Here is a 20,522-nt window from a genome sequence, read left to right on the forward strand (position 1 = left end):
AAAGGTTATTTATGCAGATTTTCAAATTAACGTGGTTTTTACGCGAATTTTTGAATTAAAGCGGTTTATCAAGCGGATTTTTGAATTAACATGGTTTTTTCACGAGGCATGTATCCCCCGCGTAAGAAAACCTAACTGTATTTGAACCTTTTTCTTATGAATCAATATATCTTAGTAAAAGTTATCTGAACTTTCCTTCGAAAATATAAAAAAATGAGTTTAAGATCCTACTCTGAAAACAATATAATTTTAAGAACAAAAAAGGATTTTAGAAAATATCGGTGATCTCAGATTTTTTTGAATGAAGTATTTTAGATAGACAATTTAGTTGCCTAAAACGCTCTATGCGTTGCAAAAATGTACACTTTGACACACACTCTTGAAATCCGAAACATTTTCGGTGTAGGTAGGTCATACCAAGTTCCCAAGTAATACTAATATAATACTGTTTTCCAGCGAAATGAAACCAGTTATCAAAATTGATTCATTTTTCGTAAAGTTCTGGCCATTTAAAATCCGAGAGAATTCTATTTATCTCAATTATTTTGTTTACCTCCTGTATACATCAGGATACTTTTTTGGCGCAACAATTTCGTTGATTTGGATTTTTAGTGGAACTAAAAATTGTTTGTTGGGTAACAGATACTTTAAACTTAAACAGTTCCAAGTTAAACTAAACAATTACCAATAGACTGCCGCTATGCATGTCCATCATATTATAAGAGTTGGCGAGCCAAAAAAAAATGCATTTTATTACAATTTCGTATCATTGCTTTTTATGAGATAGTGCAAAAAGTTTGGATATTTTTTCAAAGTTCTCCAGTACTATGTTGTCGAATTCATCTGTTCTTAGGAAACTAAAAACTATCAATACCTATTTAGTTACCTATATTTCTCAGAAACTCAGTGACACCCGGGGCGAACCGTTACACCACCCCCAACAATGCTAAATCTTGTCGAATAGCAGCACCCAACAAATACCTAGCGGCAAAAGCAACTCCTGGGGTAGGGTAGGTGAGGTCTCCTTCTTTTGGGTCTCCTCCAGTAACCAGCCGCACTGACTTGTGCTCACCCTTATAATATCGATAATTATCGTTAACGTCAAAAAATTAACGATAATATCGATGACCAGCATTTATCGATATTATCGATAAGTTTCCCATCACTACTCTGGACTCTGGACAAATAAAAACGTCGTCGAATCAAACGGATGTTTTATTTACATGTTTAAGATTTTCAACTTTTCGTGTTTCAGCCTTTTGTATGTTTAAATTCTGTAGCTGAAACTTCTATGTTTGTCAGGTGATTTGTGGATTCATGTTTGATTTTCATCATCATTCAGTAATATTGCAAAAAAGCATCTACTATGTTGAAACAGTTCAAATAGTATATATCAGTTTGAAATTAACCAATGCGTCTTGCAAGACAAGAGTCAAATTTTGTCGATTGATAAAATGCTACCTAAAATTTAAAAATTTTTCGCCAAATTCAAACAATCTGGGAAATTACGAAATCTTCACAAGCAGTGTTAAAATCGAATGTTTACTGTAATGAACCACAGATTAAAAAAGAGCGGCACTTCAATGATTGTTGAAATCGTAGTCGAGGTTTTCTTTTGCATACTCAGTTTTATCTGATTCTCATCAAAACAATTACAATTAGGTACACTTGCATGTTCAATCAAACACGAATAATAACTGTATTTTTGACCTAATCAAATTTATCATTCTGTGTTATACAGCAGGTAAAACTTGTTGGAAACTGTCATAATGGTCATAATCGTGTCGGTGCGTATTGTTATCTGTGATACGTAAGCGCTTGCAGGATTAGATGTTTATTGGAATCTAACGTTTATTAGGCGTGTTGCTATAATTAATAGTTTATAGAATTATTTTCGTTATTTGAGATTAGTAGAAGGCTTTTGCATTTCGTTCCATACAATGGCAAAAACTAAAGCGAGTGAATCCGAGAACGGTGAAAAAATCGCGGAAGCAATGCCAGCCCCTAGTTCATTGTCGAGTAATATGACACAGGATAATGATAACATTTCTACCAGAGTTGGAACCAGAACGAAGGTAAATATACGATAAAATTATAATTGCAACTAAACGCAATACATCTTCCAGAAAGCCAAAGTGGTATTTGATCCTTCGGATCATTATATCCCACGAAAGCGAGTTAGGAAACCTGAATCAAGTCTCAACGATCATCCAGGACCTACTGTTTTAGGCAGCAGAATTGATGGCAATCCCTCAAAGTCGCCAATAAAAGCAGATAAAAATGGTGAGAGTAGTTTGGGAACAAAATCGCGCCTGTCACTTAGTCCCTCGGTAGCGCCGAAGTCTAACATCGTTAGTACGTACAAACCGAAAGTATTTGGCCCAACTCCACCAACAGAAGGAAGCAGCCGTCCGCACGTTGCTTCCAGCGGAATGGGTTCAACTCGAAAGCAGGAATTTAAACGTGAACCTGTATGCGATATGTGTCATAAGGCTGAACAACAACGACGTGGCTTTAAATTAATTGATTGTTCGAATTGTGCTTTCAGAGGTACATATTTCTTTTAAATATGACACACTTATTGATGTAATTTGTTTCATTGATATTTGCAGCTCATTCGAAATGTCTCTGTGCTCATCCGGTTTATTCGAAGTTTCCAATTAAGCTTAATTTTCGCTGCTTTCAGTGCATTGAATGCGTTGTGTGTGAAAAATCTTTACGTGGCGTAAGTAAATGCGAACCGATATTAAGAAAAAAAATCATTATTTTACCAAAAACCATTGCAGGGTAATCTATTATTTTGTTGCGACTGTCAGAACGCTTTTCATCAAAATTGTCATGGTCTATCAAGGCATGATATCAGCACGAATGGGAGGTGGATTTGTAAGCGTTGTACTGACGAAAGATACCAATATACTAGCAAACATCCACTTTTACCGTGTCAAGAGAAACGTTCTACTACGGTGCAACATATTGAACCGGAAATGCAGGAGGCTGTAGACGATGAAGGTCATCAGGAATTTGCTGGGTTCACTGATAATGAAATACGAAAAGATTCATTTTCCTTATCAGATGGGACGGTAAACGAAAACTGCAATAATCTCGAAACTATTAAAGATGAATCCAGTGATTTTCAACAAAAGTTGGTTAATGAGCTGAATGTGAACGACGAAAACACTCAAACTACGACAAATAAACTTGATCCTCGTCTCGAAAACTTTGAAAACGTTGAAAGTTGGAGTTGTGACGATGTTTTCCAGTATTTCCAATATTACTTTCCTGACTATGCTTATCTTTTCAAAGAACAGGTACTTTTGTTGATAGTTCATTGTAGTTATTATACCGTTTTAGCTTATTTGGTTAGTTTCCCATAAAATACACTGCCTAAATTGTTATTCGTTCTGTCTATTTTGCAGGAAATTGATGGTCCTTCATTAGTGCTGATGCGAAAATCTGATGTCATCACAGGATTTGGGTTGAAACTTGGACCAGCAATATCACTGTACCAACGCATTGTTATGATTCAAAATAAGGATACAGATTTTAGATTAACGTGGCTTTAAGCCTTTCATTTGTCGTACGTAATACAGCTCAATAGCAACAGGTAAGCATTTTGCTTCTTCAATTTTGTGACCTGTAATTTTGTTTGCTTCCATCAAAATAATACAATAAAAAAGTAACAAATAATTGTTTTCTATAAAAATTTTGCAAAGAGAGAAGTTTTCTATGAAGAGTTACATTGCTGGTTGAATAGTTTTCTCATGTGAGATATCGCAAAAAGGAAACTGGTTATATTAAAATAAATTATCAATGCGCGGGAATACGTAACGCGTAAAAAACGCATAATTTCATCCATGATGAGTAGAATATGGTGTAACGGTTTAATCAAACAGTAGGCGCGGGATGAGGGAGCGGTTTTTTGCTTAGGAAGGTTGGAAACGAAGTATCACTATGCAACAGGAAAAAATTCCTAGCGTATTTACGTTTCCTTGCTCATGTAAAAAAGAAATGTCCTAATTTTCAGTGTTTAACTTGTGAGGTGCTTTTGAGAAGCACAAATATTGATAGCAAGGTATGTAGCATTGTTATATTTACAACACAAATGCATCTAAATGATAAATAAGTTGATGCAATTTTTTTACAGAAGCTGTTTATAAACAAACTTCTTCGCAATCAAATCTGTTTCCGTTTTTTTTATACATCATGGTTTAATCGTCGTTTTCCTCGTTTCCAGTCGATATTCGAGCATACTACGATGGGAAAAAATCGAGCAAAAAAAATGGCTAGAACAAAAAAACTCCAGAAATCGCGTGTAAGATTTCAAATTCTTATTCGTTTGGAATGCTAACGACATCTTTCTGCAACTTGCGACTTTCACCACTTTAGTGATGACAGCGCTGGATTATAGTCGAAGCTGCCAGATGCATGAAAATTCTCACAAATAGTAGAGTTGCTGTTTTTGCAACGATTTTTGTGAGGTTTGTGTGTTTTTTCATATCAACACTAAAACAAACAAATTTATCGCAAATATAAACTGGGATTGAATAAAATTGTCGATTTTGTACAAATTACGACTGCTCTAAAAAAACATTAAAAAACGGCAACGCTTCTTATTGCAATAATGTCGATAAGAGCTGGAAAACTATCGATTTTATCGAATCATTGATCACTAAGTGTTCTTAGCGCCACCATACTGCGTATTGCGACAGGCTAAAAAACAGTTGCGTCTTTTTACACATGAAGCAAAATTAGCTTGAATGTCTGTTATCTGTGATTAAACTAAGCGTTTCACGTCTGTTGTAGTGAGGTTGAATCGCAGTGGAAAGATCCTTATAGAACAAGCTGGCCAACCATTACGGATGTGTTTAGCAATAGTTTGTAGAGTTGTGTTTATTAACGTAGCCTTGCGCAATGCTGCGAATGACACCGGAACCACAGACAAACAAACGTGCCACTCGATGACGATCTCATCGACCAGAAAAATAACGATAATTTTGAAATTTTGCTTAGTGGGCAATAATGCCGCTAGTGTCGCTATAAGCAAGCGTGCACATTCATTATCAAAGACAAAAACCATCAGTTGCTATTTGATGAAATGTCAAACTGTTGTTTTTTTTGTGCTCGATGGTGAATGTTCGTAATAATATTACGAAGATGATGAGTGTTTCGAATGCGGACTCAATTGGTCGGCCTCGGAAGACGAAGCGTTTTGCCTCGCTTGTTAAACACGTCGTAGGACGCAAGTGTCGGCGTGAACCACTACTCAATTTTATTTCCGATTGACCTGAAATTTTGGACAGGGTGTTTTTTCGGGCAGGTAAACATTTTGTATAGGTTTTTTATTGAGATGACCATTTTGGTTTGCAACCTACACGATGCGGAAAGCTCAAATTCTCACAAGATTGGCCAATATTATTCAATAAACCTGGAAGGTTTGAGCAAGTCTGCTCGGGAGTATTACCAACTATTTTCTCGTTTCATTCGGTCGTTTATAAAAAAACATTTTCTCCTTGCGGGACGTGCCCAGTTTTACGGAATTACAAATAAATAAACATATAAGGATGAAAAAAATCAATGTACGCACAAGTAAACAAAACCTGCAAAAGAATTATGTTATCGATAACTTGGGAAAACAGAAACAAAGTTAAAACAAAGTTTCGTGAAATGGAGGGAACATTTTATGAAGTAGAAAGAACGTAGCTCATTCCGGAAACGATTGACTGACGGATAAGTTGGTTATTACTAAATTCGAAAAAAATATGCGAAATACATCACAAACAAACATTTTGCCAACGCTGGCTAGTGACGGTCTCCAGAAATTGGCAACTGCCGGTGTGAAAAAGGAATAGTGGAATTGGTAATCCCCATTAGCAACGACCGGTGCGAAACTCGGTTGCTATCCAAAATGGCAACGGCCAGCGTTGTGAAAATAGCAACTCAAATGGCAACTCACCGGTGCGCTTGCTCTTAGTGGTCAATGATTTGATTAAATCGATAGTTTGTCCAGCTCTTATCGATATTATTGCAATAAGAAGCGTTGCCGTTTCTAATGTAGAAATTTTGGGCAGTCGTAATTTGTACATAATCGACAATTTTATTCAATCTCAGTTTATATTTGCGATGAATTTGTTTGTTTTAGTGTTGATTTTAAAACAAAATACACAAACCTCACAAAACAGTGTTATATCGCTGCAAAAACAGCGACTCTATTATCTGTGAGAATTTTCATGCGTCTGGCAGCTTTGACTATAATCCAGCGCTGCCATCACTAAAGTTATTAAAGTCGCAAGTTGCAGAAAGATGTCGTTAGCATTCCAAACGAGTAAGAATTTGAATCTTACACGCGGTTTCTGGAGTTTTTTGTTCTAGCTTGGATATCTGTTATCTGTGCTTGTAAGATCTTCTTCTAGATTTAGTGCTGCTATCACAAATTTTTCCTTCGGTTGTTTGGTTCGATCAATCAGTCGGGACAACAGATCTGCACAACCGAATTCGTTTGTTGGTATGTACTGGATGTCAAAATTGTTATTCAACATTGTCAATGCCAAGCGTTGTAGTCGGTTTGCAGTGTGTATTGGAATGCCTTTCTTGGATTCGAAAATAGAGAGTAACGGCTTGTGGTCAGTCAACAGCGTAAAATGACGTCCCAATAAATATTTATGAAATTTCGTCACGGCATGGACTAGCGCGAGTGCCTCCTTTTCAGGTTGTCCATAGTTACATTCTGCGGGTGTAAGCGTCCTCGAAGCATGTTGAACAGCCTTCAGTGTGCCATTGGAAAACTGATGAAAGATGACCGCACCTATCAAGGTGTTCGATGCATCTGCAGCTACAATGATTGGTAGTTTCAGTGCATAGTATGTTAACAATAAGTTTGATTGAAGTGTTAACTTAAACCACAGATAACAGACATCCAAGCTAGTTTCGCTTCATGTGTAAAACGATTCAACGGATTTTTAGCATGTCGCAATACGCAGTATGGTGGCGCTAAGAACACTTAGTAGTCAACGATTCAGTAAAATCGATAGTTTTACAGCTTTTATCGATATTATCGCAAAAAGAAGGGTTGTGGTTTTTAATGTAGAAATTTCGAGCAGTCGTAATTTGTACACAATCGACAATTTTATTCCTTCCCAGCTTATATTTACGATAAATATATTTGTTTTAATGTTGATTTGAAAAAAAAACCCACCTTACAAAATCAGTGTTATATCATTGCAAAAACAGCGACTCTATAACCTGTGATAATGTTCATGCGTCTGGCAGCTTTGACTGTAATCCAGCGCTGCCATCTCTAAACTGGTAAGAGTCGCAAGTTGCAGAAAGATGTCGTTAGCATTCCAAACGAGTAAAAGTTTGAAATCTTACACACGATTTCTGGAGTTTTTTGTTCTAGCTTGGATGTCTGTTATCTGTGCTTAAACTAATCGAAGGCTTTCTGGCATTCTGAAGATCACTGCCATTTCGTTTCTTCAGTTTTTGGCCCATAGGATGACGCAGTACGTGTAAGTTACGCACAAATCTTCCGTAAAAATTGATGGTGCCTAAATACGATTGCAACTCGGCAATGTTGGTTGAAGGTGGAATTGCTGCGATGTTCTTTACTTTCTCTGGATCTGGACAAAAACCTTAATTGTCCACAATGTGTCCCAGGTAACATAGTTGTGATTGAAAAAAATGGCATTTTTCAGCTTTAACATGGAATCCATACTCCTTTAGTCGAAGAAAAAGTTGATTGAGTGATGCTGCATGCGACTTCGTATCTCTTCCAAATACGATGACATCGTCGATGAAAGATCTGAGACCGGGTATGTTTGCAATCATTCCATCCACTAGGCGCTGGAATGCACCTGATGCTGATTTTACCCCAGGAGCAAGGCGATTGAATCGAAACAAACCACGATGCGTATTGATAGTAAGCCGTTGTTTTGATTCATCATCAACTTCGAGTTGCAAGTACGCATCAGAAAGATCAATGACGCTGAAGATGGTGCTGCCATTAAGCTGAGCAAATATTTTTTCCGGGGTCGGTAGCGGATAATGATATGGTTCTAATCAAAGATAACTAGAACAAGATACATGACTTTCATATTTTTCATACATTTTGAACACAACCGATTTCCGACGGTTAGTGCTGCCATCTGATGACTTAAATTCTCATAAAATTGTCGCTATGAGCAAAACCGATTTTCGTGCATAGGAACCATTCAAATATTACATAACGCGGAATTTGGCAATTTTCAATACCCACCCACCCCCATGTAACGCAATTTTACATGTTGGCCACATGCAATATAACGCTCCGCTGAATATCCCTCCCACCCCCTAGAGCGTTATGTATTATTTGAATCATCCCATAGTCCGTCATCGATCGTTGAGCTTATCAAGATTGTATATGAAAAAGGTATAGCAGTTTGGTCAGCTCAACGCTCAAAAACTAAGTAAATGCAATTCCAACACGCTATGTACCTACCAACTCCTGTAAAAACCTCAAATAAGAAACTAAACCGGATCTCATATATTTGCAATTTCATATGTATTTTCTTGACAGTAAGCAGTCTACTAGGTGCTGCTGAAAGTTACTAGCCAGCTTTTTCTTTTTGACGCCAAGAACATTTATTTTACGCTTATATCGCACGAAATTAAGTCTCCTGTGTATCCCACCAAATAATTTTGTTGTATAACAGTTTGTTAAGTTTTAGTTCAGCCGAAATCTGCGTAATTGCAGCTTAACAAGCTATTCGCGGCTATGAAGGTGCTGATATTTGTTTGGTTTTTGCATGAGGAAAAGAAGGAAGGAAATATTTTTGCTTTTGTCATCACAAACATTTTGACAATTGCATATGAGATTTCGCCTAGGTGCGAACAGCCTTTAAGGTGGAAGTGTGTTGAAGTCAAAAATGGCTGACTTCGAGGCACCACGTGGTCGACTTCGAATTTTCAAATGCATACCACTCGGTAATAGTTAATGCGTCACTTGTGAAAACTTATCATCATGTTTGTTATGGTAACGAAAACATAAGGTAGTGTTTTCGTAGATAACGCATTAACTATTCCCGAGTCTAGTGGCACTGAAAATTCGTAGTCGACGACGTGGTGACCACGTGGTGTCTTCTACACATTACCACCTTAAAATCTCTTTCAACTTCGTAGTCGCGAATAAATCAACAAAAATGTCTGATGGGATATCAGCCTTGGCTAAAAATTGGATCTATCATAATTTTCCTAGTTCTGAAGTTCAAATCCAGAAGTCGCACAGTCGTTTTTAGTTTTGCGTTAAAGCCACTGTCTTACACGGCAGACTAAAAAAAAATAACAATGCCGATGCCACCTGGTTGCCTAAATCACATGAAACAAATAAGCTATTTCTTAATTAAATAGAACCAAGCGCATAACTCTGTACAACATATATTATGCTTCGTTAGACACGCTCACACTTTGCTGTGTGGACAAACCATCAAAAACATGAATGAGACTAGCGCCACTACACTGTAAAAAATCGACAAGTTACTGCGAAGTGAATTCCGCTTACAGCTGTGCTAATAGATGAAACATTGCATGCATATATACGTGGAATACATTTGCGTTTCAGTTCACAGTACAAAGGTGCTTATTACGGGAGTCACTTCACGGTGAAATCAGAGTGAAGTGAACAAAATCCTATTACGGGACTCACGTAAGTGAGAAAAACGTCGCAAAGCGACATCTGCCGTGGAATCTGGGTTATTATGAGAGTCATATCAGTGAAGTGAGAACGGAAAAAGCGACGTTTCGCGTGGAATTATTTCACGACCATTTTTAACGGTGAAATGATTCCACGAAGATGCCATAAGTCTTGAAGTTGATTGATTTGTGATCTAATGGTAAATATTGGATTTATTATTCAGTAACGAAGCAAATCAGAGTTTGATCCGTGCCTTAAAGCGGTCAATTTTTAATTTTTTTGCCCGATGAAAAAAATGCAAACTAGTTCAGGAAATTTTCGATACCGAAAAAACATTTTTTTTATGCCGAATGTCTTAGAAATGCAGAACACGTCAAGATGGTGTTATCTAAAAAAACGACTTTCTGGGACTTAGAGATTTTTGAGCTGGGAAACAATCTCATTTCACTTGTCCTATTCTCAATTTCACTTCACTGTCAATCTCACCCCACGGAGGTGGAATCGGGAATAGGTCTAAAAAAGTAAAGTGAGCGTGAGAGTGAAATATATTTCACCGTGAAGTGATTCCCGTAATAAGCACCAAAATCAAATATTTTACACTTCAGTTTGCTATGTCATGCATACCGAAATCAATCTTCTTACATTCAGATTTCAATACTTACACATGTCAAATACCAAAACACGTTAAAATACTGTGGATTCCAATAAAAATCTATATGGTTCGACATAATAGAATGATTAGGCTCCTTTATTCATATGTAAAAAGCATTAGAGATTAACGTGCGATTCATTTTCGGTGTGTCTTTCACGGCGGCTTCATGGAAATAAGCCCGATACCACCGGGTTGGGTGTAGCACCATCGCAAAAACGAATTCAACGTTAGTGTAGAGATAAGTGACTTTTCACCTACGCACACTAGGAAACGAGTAAACCCGTGTAAAGTTACTTTTGCTTCCTCCAAACTGTAAATCATCGCATCTCGTTGCTTCGACTTTTATCACTTTTTAACATTTTTGGTCGATTATGTTCAGCAGCTTCTTCCGATTTCCGATCACAAATGAAAAAAATCATTCAGAAACAAGTTTAAAATATATAATGAGTGTTCAACTGAATATTTGTCCAGCTGCTTAAAACATAGCATTGCAAACAAAACAGCTATTTGTAAATATTTTCCTCAACTAGTGGCACTAATACATTCGTACCAAAGATAACTAGAACAAGATACCTAACTTCCATATTTTTCATACATTTTGAACACGACCCATTTCCGACGGTTCGATCGTTGAGCTGTTCAAGATTGTATATGAAAAAGGTTAGCAGTTTGGTCAGCTCGACGCTTAAGATAACATGCAGATTATTGCGACTTTTACCCCAAATTGGACTACCCCGAAATACACGATTATCACAGTCGAATCTCGCACACGATTTCGCAGTTTGGGTGATGGGTATCGATACGGCGTTATCTAAACGCTTGACAGAAATATTTTATTATATAGGCAAACAAAATCTCTATCATGACTGCTACCTTGGTAGGTTAATGAAAAATCACTCCAGCAATGGTTAGTGCTTGAAACCTATATATATTAATAAAGTATCCAGCTTTTTACGAGCCATAATGGCGGATGCTATAATGCAAAGTTCGTAATAAATTACTCACCCTTTTGACAACTTTGCTTACGTCAATTTGAAGTCTTCATACAATTTATCGAAAGAAAAATATATCTGGCAACAGTTGTGTTGCCAATTTTTCAGAAATCGCAAATCTGACGTAAGCAGAGAGGTTCGCATATTACGAACACGCATTATAGAGGCCGCCATTATTCGGGTTATTCGCGTTGAAAGAGATTTTGAAGGCTATTCGCACCTACGTGAACACTCATATGTAATTGTCAAAATGTGCGTGATGACAAAAGCAAAAATATTTCCTTCCTTCTTTATCGCATGCAAAAACCAAACAAATATCAGCAACACCGTCAACGCGAATGGTGCGTAAAAAGCTGGATACTTGAAACCGTGAGGTCTGGTATCGATACAATGACAATTGAGAAAGTATCGATACTCAGTATCACCCAATCAATCATGTAACACTTAGTTTTGTTTCGATATTCAACCTAATTTTCAACTAGAGCTGCTCAAAAATATATACTTAATGTTGCAAATGAAAAACAAAACAAACAATGAACCCAAAAAAACTGCCACTGCGCTACTGAGGTGTCAATTTGATAGAGCGAAATAAGAAATTGGGCAATGAATGATTATCACAGAAGTCCAAATAGTCATGCAAGGGGCAATAATGATATTGTCATTTTATGCACCTAATGCCAGAGTAGGGGTATATATTGAGCGAAAGCAAAGCCTTGGTGCTACATTCCGATTCGGGACTTTACCTTCTGATTATTTATACACAGACTTCGCAGCCGACTGTTTAGTGTACAGGACAATTGCGGGGCTAGCGCTACGATCCTACTGACACTAACAGTCTCTCCCGAGTCGAGACTCGAACCTACGACGACTGGCTTGTTAGGCCAGCATCGTACCTCGAGACCATCTGGGAGAGTTACTATATATATTGAGCGGTTATATTTATTTTCAGGTCCCATTCTACCAAAACCTAAAGTTTGATATATCTCAATCCAAGGTTTCAGAACCATTGTGCATTTGGTCAGGTTAATCGGGGCACCCGATTTTTGCTTTATTAACCTCGGCAAGAGTGCAAAACTTGGCTGTAGAACGTGCTCTTAGCGGTTATCAGGAAGTTCTAATGGTACGCTTAATTTTAAATGATGCGCCCATAATTCTTGATTCTTCCGGAAAGTTTCATGTTTGAGAACTAAACATTTGTACACATTTTTATCATTTTTCGGATGGTAGCATCGTACAGTCGTCCACATGGATACTGAAAAAATTGTTTCACCCTTCAGCAGCCATGTCTTGCCCTTGTCGTCAGTTGATTTTGACGTTAAGTATACATTATATTAACAGTGTATAAATTAGTTCGACTTTTGCTCACGCGCAGGGTTTAGCGTACGATTTATTTTCAGTGTATAGCGGGTATTTGTTTTTAGCAGCTGGACAATTATTCAGTTGAACACTCATTATATGTTTAAACTTGTTTCTAAATAAATTTTGACGTGGGACTTCGTCTTTGTTTACTATGCTGAGATGCATTCTGTAAAATTTGAAATTAAACTGGCAAATGTTGCGTCAGATTTCAAACGTTAATAACAGCATAACTACATGATGGATAACAATATCCAATATGTTGTTGGATAGATGAAATGTGTAACAATTTTATAACACGCTAGTTATCATTATTATTTCACTGCTCAACGGTGAAAATCGATAAAAAGTTACAGAGAAACTTACGCGAACCAATTACATGCGAGCATTCCTAGCACAGACGACGTGAATGGACACCACTCGTTCCCCGTGTTATTCTCTGTATCGATATCGATATAAAAATTGACAGAGTCTCCCCGTCCCAATAGGTCAATTTATTTTTGCTTCCATGAGCTTAGACTAAAATGATGTCTCGAAGGTAAAAGTTTTCCGAAAAGTTTGAAACCATCCCCAGTCTTGAGCAATTTCTAAACCTGCTTTCAAAACCTAATAAAAACTGATGTCTTGAAAGAAAACATGCCGGTAAAAGCAGTACCAGTACCAGTGGAGTAAGGAACCGCAGGTCTCTCGTCGTCTATGATTGCAGCGGTACTCTTCTATTCGTACATTTCAGCGGTACACTTCTATTCATACTGCAGCGGTACTATTCGTATTGCAGTGGTACACTTTTGTTCGTACATTTCTATTCGTGTGCAATCCAGGAAAAACTGCAATGCTGCTGTTGATGGTGATTGAAAGTTTATCTCATGAATATGATTACCACATTCAACAAGAATTGTAAATTTTCGCAACGCATATTTATTCAATTTCATCTTCGATATTCACTAAATAATCGTGACCGGATAGTATCGAAAGAGTAAATTCCACATATACACATTTATAGAAGAGTAAGAGCCGGCGAATGCTTGTGAATTTTTGGTTTATTTACTAAGATTCATTAGAATCTCTTTTAACATTTCTAAATTGTTAGAAGATATATCATTATTCAAAGCTTTACCATAATAAACGTATGTATATTAGCCGTCTTCGTAATACAGCGAATGTAGTTGTAAATAAATGCAAAAAACTGTCAAGCAAAAAACAAAAATGGAATTGTTGATTGTTACATTTTTTTGCTGGAACTGAATAATTTTGTTAGACATATCTTCTTATGTTTGCCAATGTAAGGGCTTCTATATTATTTTGGAAGAAAGAACCATATTATAGATTCGATTTAATCAGAGTTAAATAAGACAAAACCATTTATTATAATAACGTAAGCATTATTGGATTTGGTTTTAGAGGATATAGAGTTAATTCTGACTTTGACGCATTACGAGAAATTCTTGGTGCTTTTTCAACAAGAATGATATGCTTGTGCCTTGTCAAATACATGTTGTTTGTACAAAAATACAGGCTAATACTAATATCGCCAAATGTATACGATATTCTTTCGAGTGTTGTTGAATATATTTAAAAAAAATGATTTTCAGGGGAGGCTGAAAATAAAAATACGTACAGTCGCTAAGCAAACACCTTGATTCTGTCTGCAGGCTCTGTATTTTTTGTAACAAAAAATCCCCTAATTACAGTGTTTAGTCCCACATCACCATTTCATACAACCCTAGGGCTGTATACCTTGTAGTATTTTCATTCGTGATCAGAAATCGGAAGAAGCTGCTAAACATAATCGACCAAATATGGTAAAAAGTGATAAAAGTCGAAGCAACGAGATGCGATGATTTTCAGTTTGGAAAAACAAAAGCTTACACGAGCTTACACGTTTACTAGTGTGCGTAGGTGAAAAGTCTCTTATCTCTATAGCGGGAAACAGGAGGGACTTTTATCAGTTGAAAATCATTGTGATAAAGCCATTTTGGAGCATTCTTAATTCATTGTTTAAAAATCAAACATGAAAAACGTGTGAAAATAAATATATCCCTTATAATACCTGATTGCAATACCTCTCAATGTCTTACCTTTCTTGTCCGTTTGGCTCGGATTTTGACAAGGGGATGGCAACATGCTATCTCTTTCTTTGTTTAATTAGTGAAGTCCCAAGTAACAATCTGGCTGCATTTAGAAAACCTCATGTCGAATAAATGTTGCACAGCGGCAACCGATGCTGAATAAACATAATGCTGATATACGTGTTGAACAAACATTGTAAACATTTGTTGTCGTCGCTTCTAATCAACAACAACATTCTTCACTTAATGGTCGCTGTTTAATTGCCTTCGCGGAAGCGAGTGGGGAATATGCATTGGTTAAAGGTAACTAATAACAAATGAACATGCATTAAAATTCATATGCTATTATATAAAAGAGAAGTTTTGTATGTATGTATGTATGTATGTTCCAGCATAACTCTCGGAGGCATGAGCCGATTTAAACCAAACTTGGCATACGTGTTCTTTGTACAAAGGAAGTGGTCATAGAAATATTGAATAGGGGGAGGGGTCACCCTTAAAGAAGGAGGGGGTAAAATATAATAAATTTCCATACATAATGGAAACATTTCATTGAAATTTGGTGATTTTCGGGTTTTTGGTCATATTTGGAGGCCGGAAGTAGATGTCCAGAGACCGAAACATGATGTTCGATGCCATTTTCAATCCAAGATGGTGACTTCCGGTTTCTGGGAAGCCATTTAAAACTGTGGAAAACGCTCACAAACCCCCCAATGTTGGTATTTTTGGAGCAAAAATGTCTCTTAAGAACCGGTTGTCGGTGTCTGACGATACTTTGAAACTTGGGTTGCCGACTTCCGGTTTCTGGAAATCTGCGAAAATAATAATTGAATTATATACAGAAAGGTCGCTTTTTACGCGGGTTGCTTTCCTTCATTACTCAAAAACGGTACAAGATATCGACCTCATTTCAATCACGTTTTCCGTTTTAGGCCTCGAGTGATCATATATCAGTTTTCAAAAAAAATCAGAATTTTTGGTGTGTATACTCAAAATTTAAAATACTGAGTTTTGGTCTCTAGATTGGACACTATCATGTTCAAACGAGGTTTTAACGTTTTATGACGGTTTACTTTGTTATATTTGCAACTCAAAAAAGTCGTTTTTTACGCGGGCCCATACAAATTTGGAACGCATCCCCCGCGTAAAAAACGACCTTAGTGTACTTGGCAATATGGGTATTTTTGTAATCGGAATGACGTCGTCATACGAAAATCGATCATATATTTCCAAATATTGGCCTTTTTTTGAAACGTAGTGACGTGTGTTTGCAGCCGAAAATCGGCTTTCGTGCTATCTCTTTCTTTGTTTAATTAGTGAAGTCCCAAGTAACAATCTGGCTGCATTTAGAAAACCTCATGTCGAATAAATGTTGCACAGCGGCAACCGATGCTGAATAAACATAATGCTGATATACGTGTTGAACAAACATTGTAAACATTTGTTGTCGTCGCTTCTAATCAACAACAACATTCTTCACTTAATGGTCGCTCTTTAATTGCCTTCGCGGAAGCGAGTGGGGAATATGCATTGGTTAAAGGTAACTAATAACAAATGAACATGCATTAAAATTCATATGCTATTATATAAAAGAGAAGTTTTGTATGTATGTATGTATGTATGTTCCAGCATAACTCTCGGAAGCATGAGCCGATTTAAACCAAACTTGGCATACGTGTTCTTTGTACAAAGGAAGTGGTCATAGAAATATTGAATAGGGGGAGGGGTCACCCTTAAAGAAGGAGGGGGTAAAATATAATAAATTTCCATACATAATGGAAACATTTCATTGAAATTTGGTGATTTTCGGATTTTTGGTCATATTTGGAGGCCGGAAGTAGATGTCCAGAGACCGAAACATGATATTCGATGCCATTTTCAATCCAAGATGGTGACTTCCGGTTTCTGGGAAGCCATTTAAAACTGTGGAAAACGCTCACAAACCCCCCAATGTTGGTATTTTTGGAGCAAAAATGTCTCTTAAGAACCGGTTGTCGGTGTCTGACGATACTTTGAAACTTGGGTTGCCGACTTCCGGTTTCTGGAAATCTGCGAAAATAATAATTGAATTATATACAGAAAGGTCGCTTTTTACGCGGGTTGCTTTCCTTCATTACTCAAAAACGGTACAAGATATCGACCTCATTTCAATCACGTTTTCCGTTTTAGGCCTCGAGTGATCATATATCAGTTTTCAAAAAAAATCAGAATTTTTGGTGTGTATACTCAAAATTTAAAATACTGAGTTTTGGTCTCTAGATTGGACACTATCATGTTCAAACGAGGTTTTAACGTTTTATGACGGTTTACTTTGTTATATTTGCAACTCAAAAAAGTCGTTTTTTACGCGGGCCCATACAAATTTGGAACGCATCCCCCGCGTAAAAAACGACCTTAGTGTACTTGGCAATATGGGTATTTTTGTAATCGGAATGACGTCGTCATACGAAAATCGATCATATATTTCCAAATATTGGCCTTTTTTTGAAACGTAGTGACGTGTGTTTGCAGCCGAAAATCGGCTTTCGTGCAAATGTTTATAGAGAAGTATTTCAAAACATCCAACCTGCTTTGATCCGTTTTGGTACGATTTCTTGACATATTTCTTGCATAATTTGATAACGGAGAGTCCAATCTAGCGTTTTGGATAAAAAATATGTTTGAAAAAATTGCTGAAGCTCAACTATTACCGAATAAAAATTTGGTTAAGAGCTTCGATCAAATAAGATAAGAGCTACTTAAATCCAGCTATTTATTTAAAAAAAAGTTTTGTATGTATGTATGTATGTTCCAACATAACTCTCGAATGACTGTACCGATTTAACCCAAACTTGACATACGTGTTCTTTGTACAGAGGAAGTGGTCATAACTATCAGAAATATTGGGAAGAGGAAGAAGCAACCCCCAAAGAAGGAGGGGGTCTTAATTGGTCAGAAAATCAAGTTTTTTCATGCATTATGGGAACTTTCTGAATGAAAGCGACAGTTCTTAGGCCTTTGGTCATGTCTGGAGACCGGAAATTGATTTTCAGAGACCGGAACATGATGTCGAAAAGAGAAAGGGGCAGCTATCAAAGAGGGAGGGGTCTTAATTTATAAGACAATCAGGTCTTTTAGTGCCCTGTGGGAACTTTTTGAAAAGGTATGATAACCTTCATGCCCTCGATCGGTCATGACCAGAAGTTAATGTCTAGGGACCGGAATATGATGTCCGATGTTTTTCTAAAACAAAGGCGGCGACTTTTGGTTTCTGGAAAGCTGTATACAACTGTAGAAAACGTTTACAAACCTCCAAACATAGGTATTTCTGGAACCAGGATGACCTTTAGGAAGCAGAAATAAAAGTCCAACGACATTTTTTAAATTCAATATGGCGACTTCCGGTTTCAGAATTTTATGAAAAACGAATATATGTTCTGCAATAGGTATATTTTCGATATCAAAATGACGTCCAGAATCTAAAATTTTTAAATCGTGCATGGCGGATTACATTTTCTGGAAAGGTTACTAGAATACAGAAGAAGGCTTGGACGTAATATTGAAAGTGTAAAACTGAGTAAAATGGTTAATGTCAATATCAGAGCTGACTCCCCAAAACCGAAAATTGGTGTACGAACGTTTGGTATAGTGAGGGTTGTTTTTCCGCATTGGAAGTTATTCAAAACTTGAGGAAAATGTGGAGATAGTGCCCGTATATCTCCAAATTGTTAATTAATTCATGAAGACTTCTGTTCAACTATAAGGATGATATTGATATTGTTCACATAAAAAAGTAAAACGAGAAGACATAGCAAGCAATAATTTTAACTATCAGAAATGAGCTTGGGCTATTGATTATGTAATTTGGGTAATTTGAGTTTATTGTAAGTTAATCGATACCGTCGAAGATGCTGATGAGGCTATCCATTTTCCACCGGAATTTTTGAATTCACTCGACCCAGCTGGAGTGCCTCCGCATCGATTGTTAATCAACGAAAAAGGTGGTATATAAGCAAGTTTATAACTAGAATAGAAATATTATTTGAAATGATGGGTGGGAAAAAATATATGGAGATATAGAAAATTATAGAAAAAGCAGAAACTTTTACACGAGCAAGGCCGGGTACATTCAGCTAATATGCTATAAACGTGCTATAAATGCTGTATCAATTCAAGAACAACTCAGTAACACTCAAAAGAGTGAGTGTATAATAAATGTTGCACAGTAGCAACGGATACTGGATAAACAACGTTAAGTATGCGCTTAAGCTGTCATTATTTTCTCTGATTTTCTACAAGCAGCTAAAAAGTTAAGTTTATACATCTTTTGAGCACTGTTTAATTTTTTGTGACATTTTAGGGTACCATTAAATAATACAATTGTATAATATCCGACTACCAACGAAAAAATTATGTTCAATAAATCTGATTTTAAAAATACTACAAGGTATACAGCCCTAGGGGTTGTATGAAATGGTGACGTAGGACTAAATGTATATATTACACTAAGGTCGCTTTTTACGCGGTTTTATTACGCGGGTTTTTTTACGCGGCTTTTTTCACGCGGATTCCGGAATTGACGCGGTTTTTTTTACGCAGATTCCGGAATTTACGCGGTTTTTTACGGGGATTCCGGAATTTACGCGGTATTTTTTTGCGCGGATTTCGGTTTTCCTTCACTCGGAATGCAGAATTAACGCAGGTATTTTTACGCGGATTCCGGAATTTACGCGGTTTTTTTAGGCGGATTCCGGAATTTACGCGGTTTTTTCACGCGGATTCCGGAATTTACGCGTTTTTTTTACGCGGCACGTATCCCTCGCGTAAACGTTACTTGAAAATTTTACCCTAATAGTAGTTGTGAAAATTCTCATAACTCTTATCTTCAAGCATCTATAGTTCTGAAAAGAACCGATACCATAATCTTAAGAATGAAATTTGTGCTATAGAACGCTGATGATCGCACCACCACCGGTAGTATTAAATATTTTGTTGGCCGCGCATAAAATTTGCTCTCCGCTGTGCCCTTCAGTAGCTGTGCCAGTAAAATATCCTGCAGCGTACGATGGTAACTGTTGCTGCCGTATGAAAAATAAAGTTAACATGCTCCGCACTGCTTGGAAGTTGACTCGTATGCAGCTCTCGTTTTTCAATTCCGCGTACCTCTAACAGCTATACTCCACTCGCTGTTGTGTGACAAACTAAACTGAAGCTGAATTTTCTACACGCAGTCTTTTGTATCGAGCTCAGAGTAGATTTTTGCAAATAGGGCGGGGCTACGTAGCTTATAGAAAGAAAGAGGAACAAACCAAAACACCTTCGATACTACTGAGTGATTTTCATAAGCATCAAAAGAAAGTTTTGGTCTCCCGATGCGAAAATCACTCTGGTTCTTAGATGAACTAATTTTCGTTTCTTATGTTTGACTGATAACGGTGTTCGAGTCTGCACAAACATACAATTAAACCGGAAAATCACTCATTTTAGCAGTGAAAATTTTTGAAATGATGGTTATGTCTTGTTGTGATAAACTATTCATAGGCAACACTACCGTTTATCTTTGGTGCGCCCTGGTCGTTATTGTAAAAATGATTATTGAGAAATAGATGGACATTTCACACTAGTAGTAGTTGTGAAAATTCTCATAAGTCTTATCTTCATCATCTTATAGTTCTGAAAAGAACCGATTTCATTATCTTCAGCTCGAAATGTATGCTACAGAATGCTGATGATCACACCGCCACCGGTAGCATCGATTATTTTGTTGGCCGCGTATAAAATTTGCTCTCCGCTGTACCCTCCAGCAGCTG

At 37.0% G+C, this 20,522-nt stretch overlaps 1 protein-coding gene across 3 annotated transcripts in view; it reads left to right on the forward strand.

The window, feature by feature from the left end:
- The first annotated feature begins 1,150 nt into the window (after positions 1-1,150).
- Positions 1,151-20,522, forward strand: part of LOC129718881 (dual specificity mitogen-activated protein kinase kinase 6) — a 78,509-nt gene continuing 59,137 nt past the window's right edge. The window contains exons 1-6 of one of the 3 annotated variants that reach the window (XM_055670074.1): positions 1,151-1,302; positions 1,742-2,075; positions 2,127-2,550; positions 2,613-2,725; positions 2,787-3,308; positions 3,417-3,604. In XM_055670074.1, coding sequence (XP_055526049.1) covers positions 1,941-2,075; positions 2,127-2,550; positions 2,613-2,725; positions 2,787-3,308; positions 3,417-3,563 — 1,341 coding nt within the window. In that variant the 5' untranslated portion in view covers positions 1,151-1,302; positions 1,742-1,940 and the 3' untranslated portion in view covers positions 3,564-3,604. Of the gene's footprint in view, positions 1,663-1,741; positions 2,076-2,126; positions 2,551-2,612; positions 2,726-2,786; positions 3,309-3,416; positions 3,605-20,522 lie in introns of those variants that run through there. The other 2 variants (XM_055670073.1, XM_055670076.1) reach the window with 2 other exon arrangements.

The sequence above is a fragment of the Wyeomyia smithii genome, chromosome 1 (genome assembly GCF_029784165.1).
Source record: "Wyeomyia smithii strain HCP4-BCI-WySm-NY-G18 chromosome 1, ASM2978416v1, whole genome shotgun sequence".
NCBI classification, from domain to species: Eukaryota; Metazoa; Arthropoda; class Insecta; order Diptera; family Culicidae; genus Wyeomyia; species Wyeomyia smithii.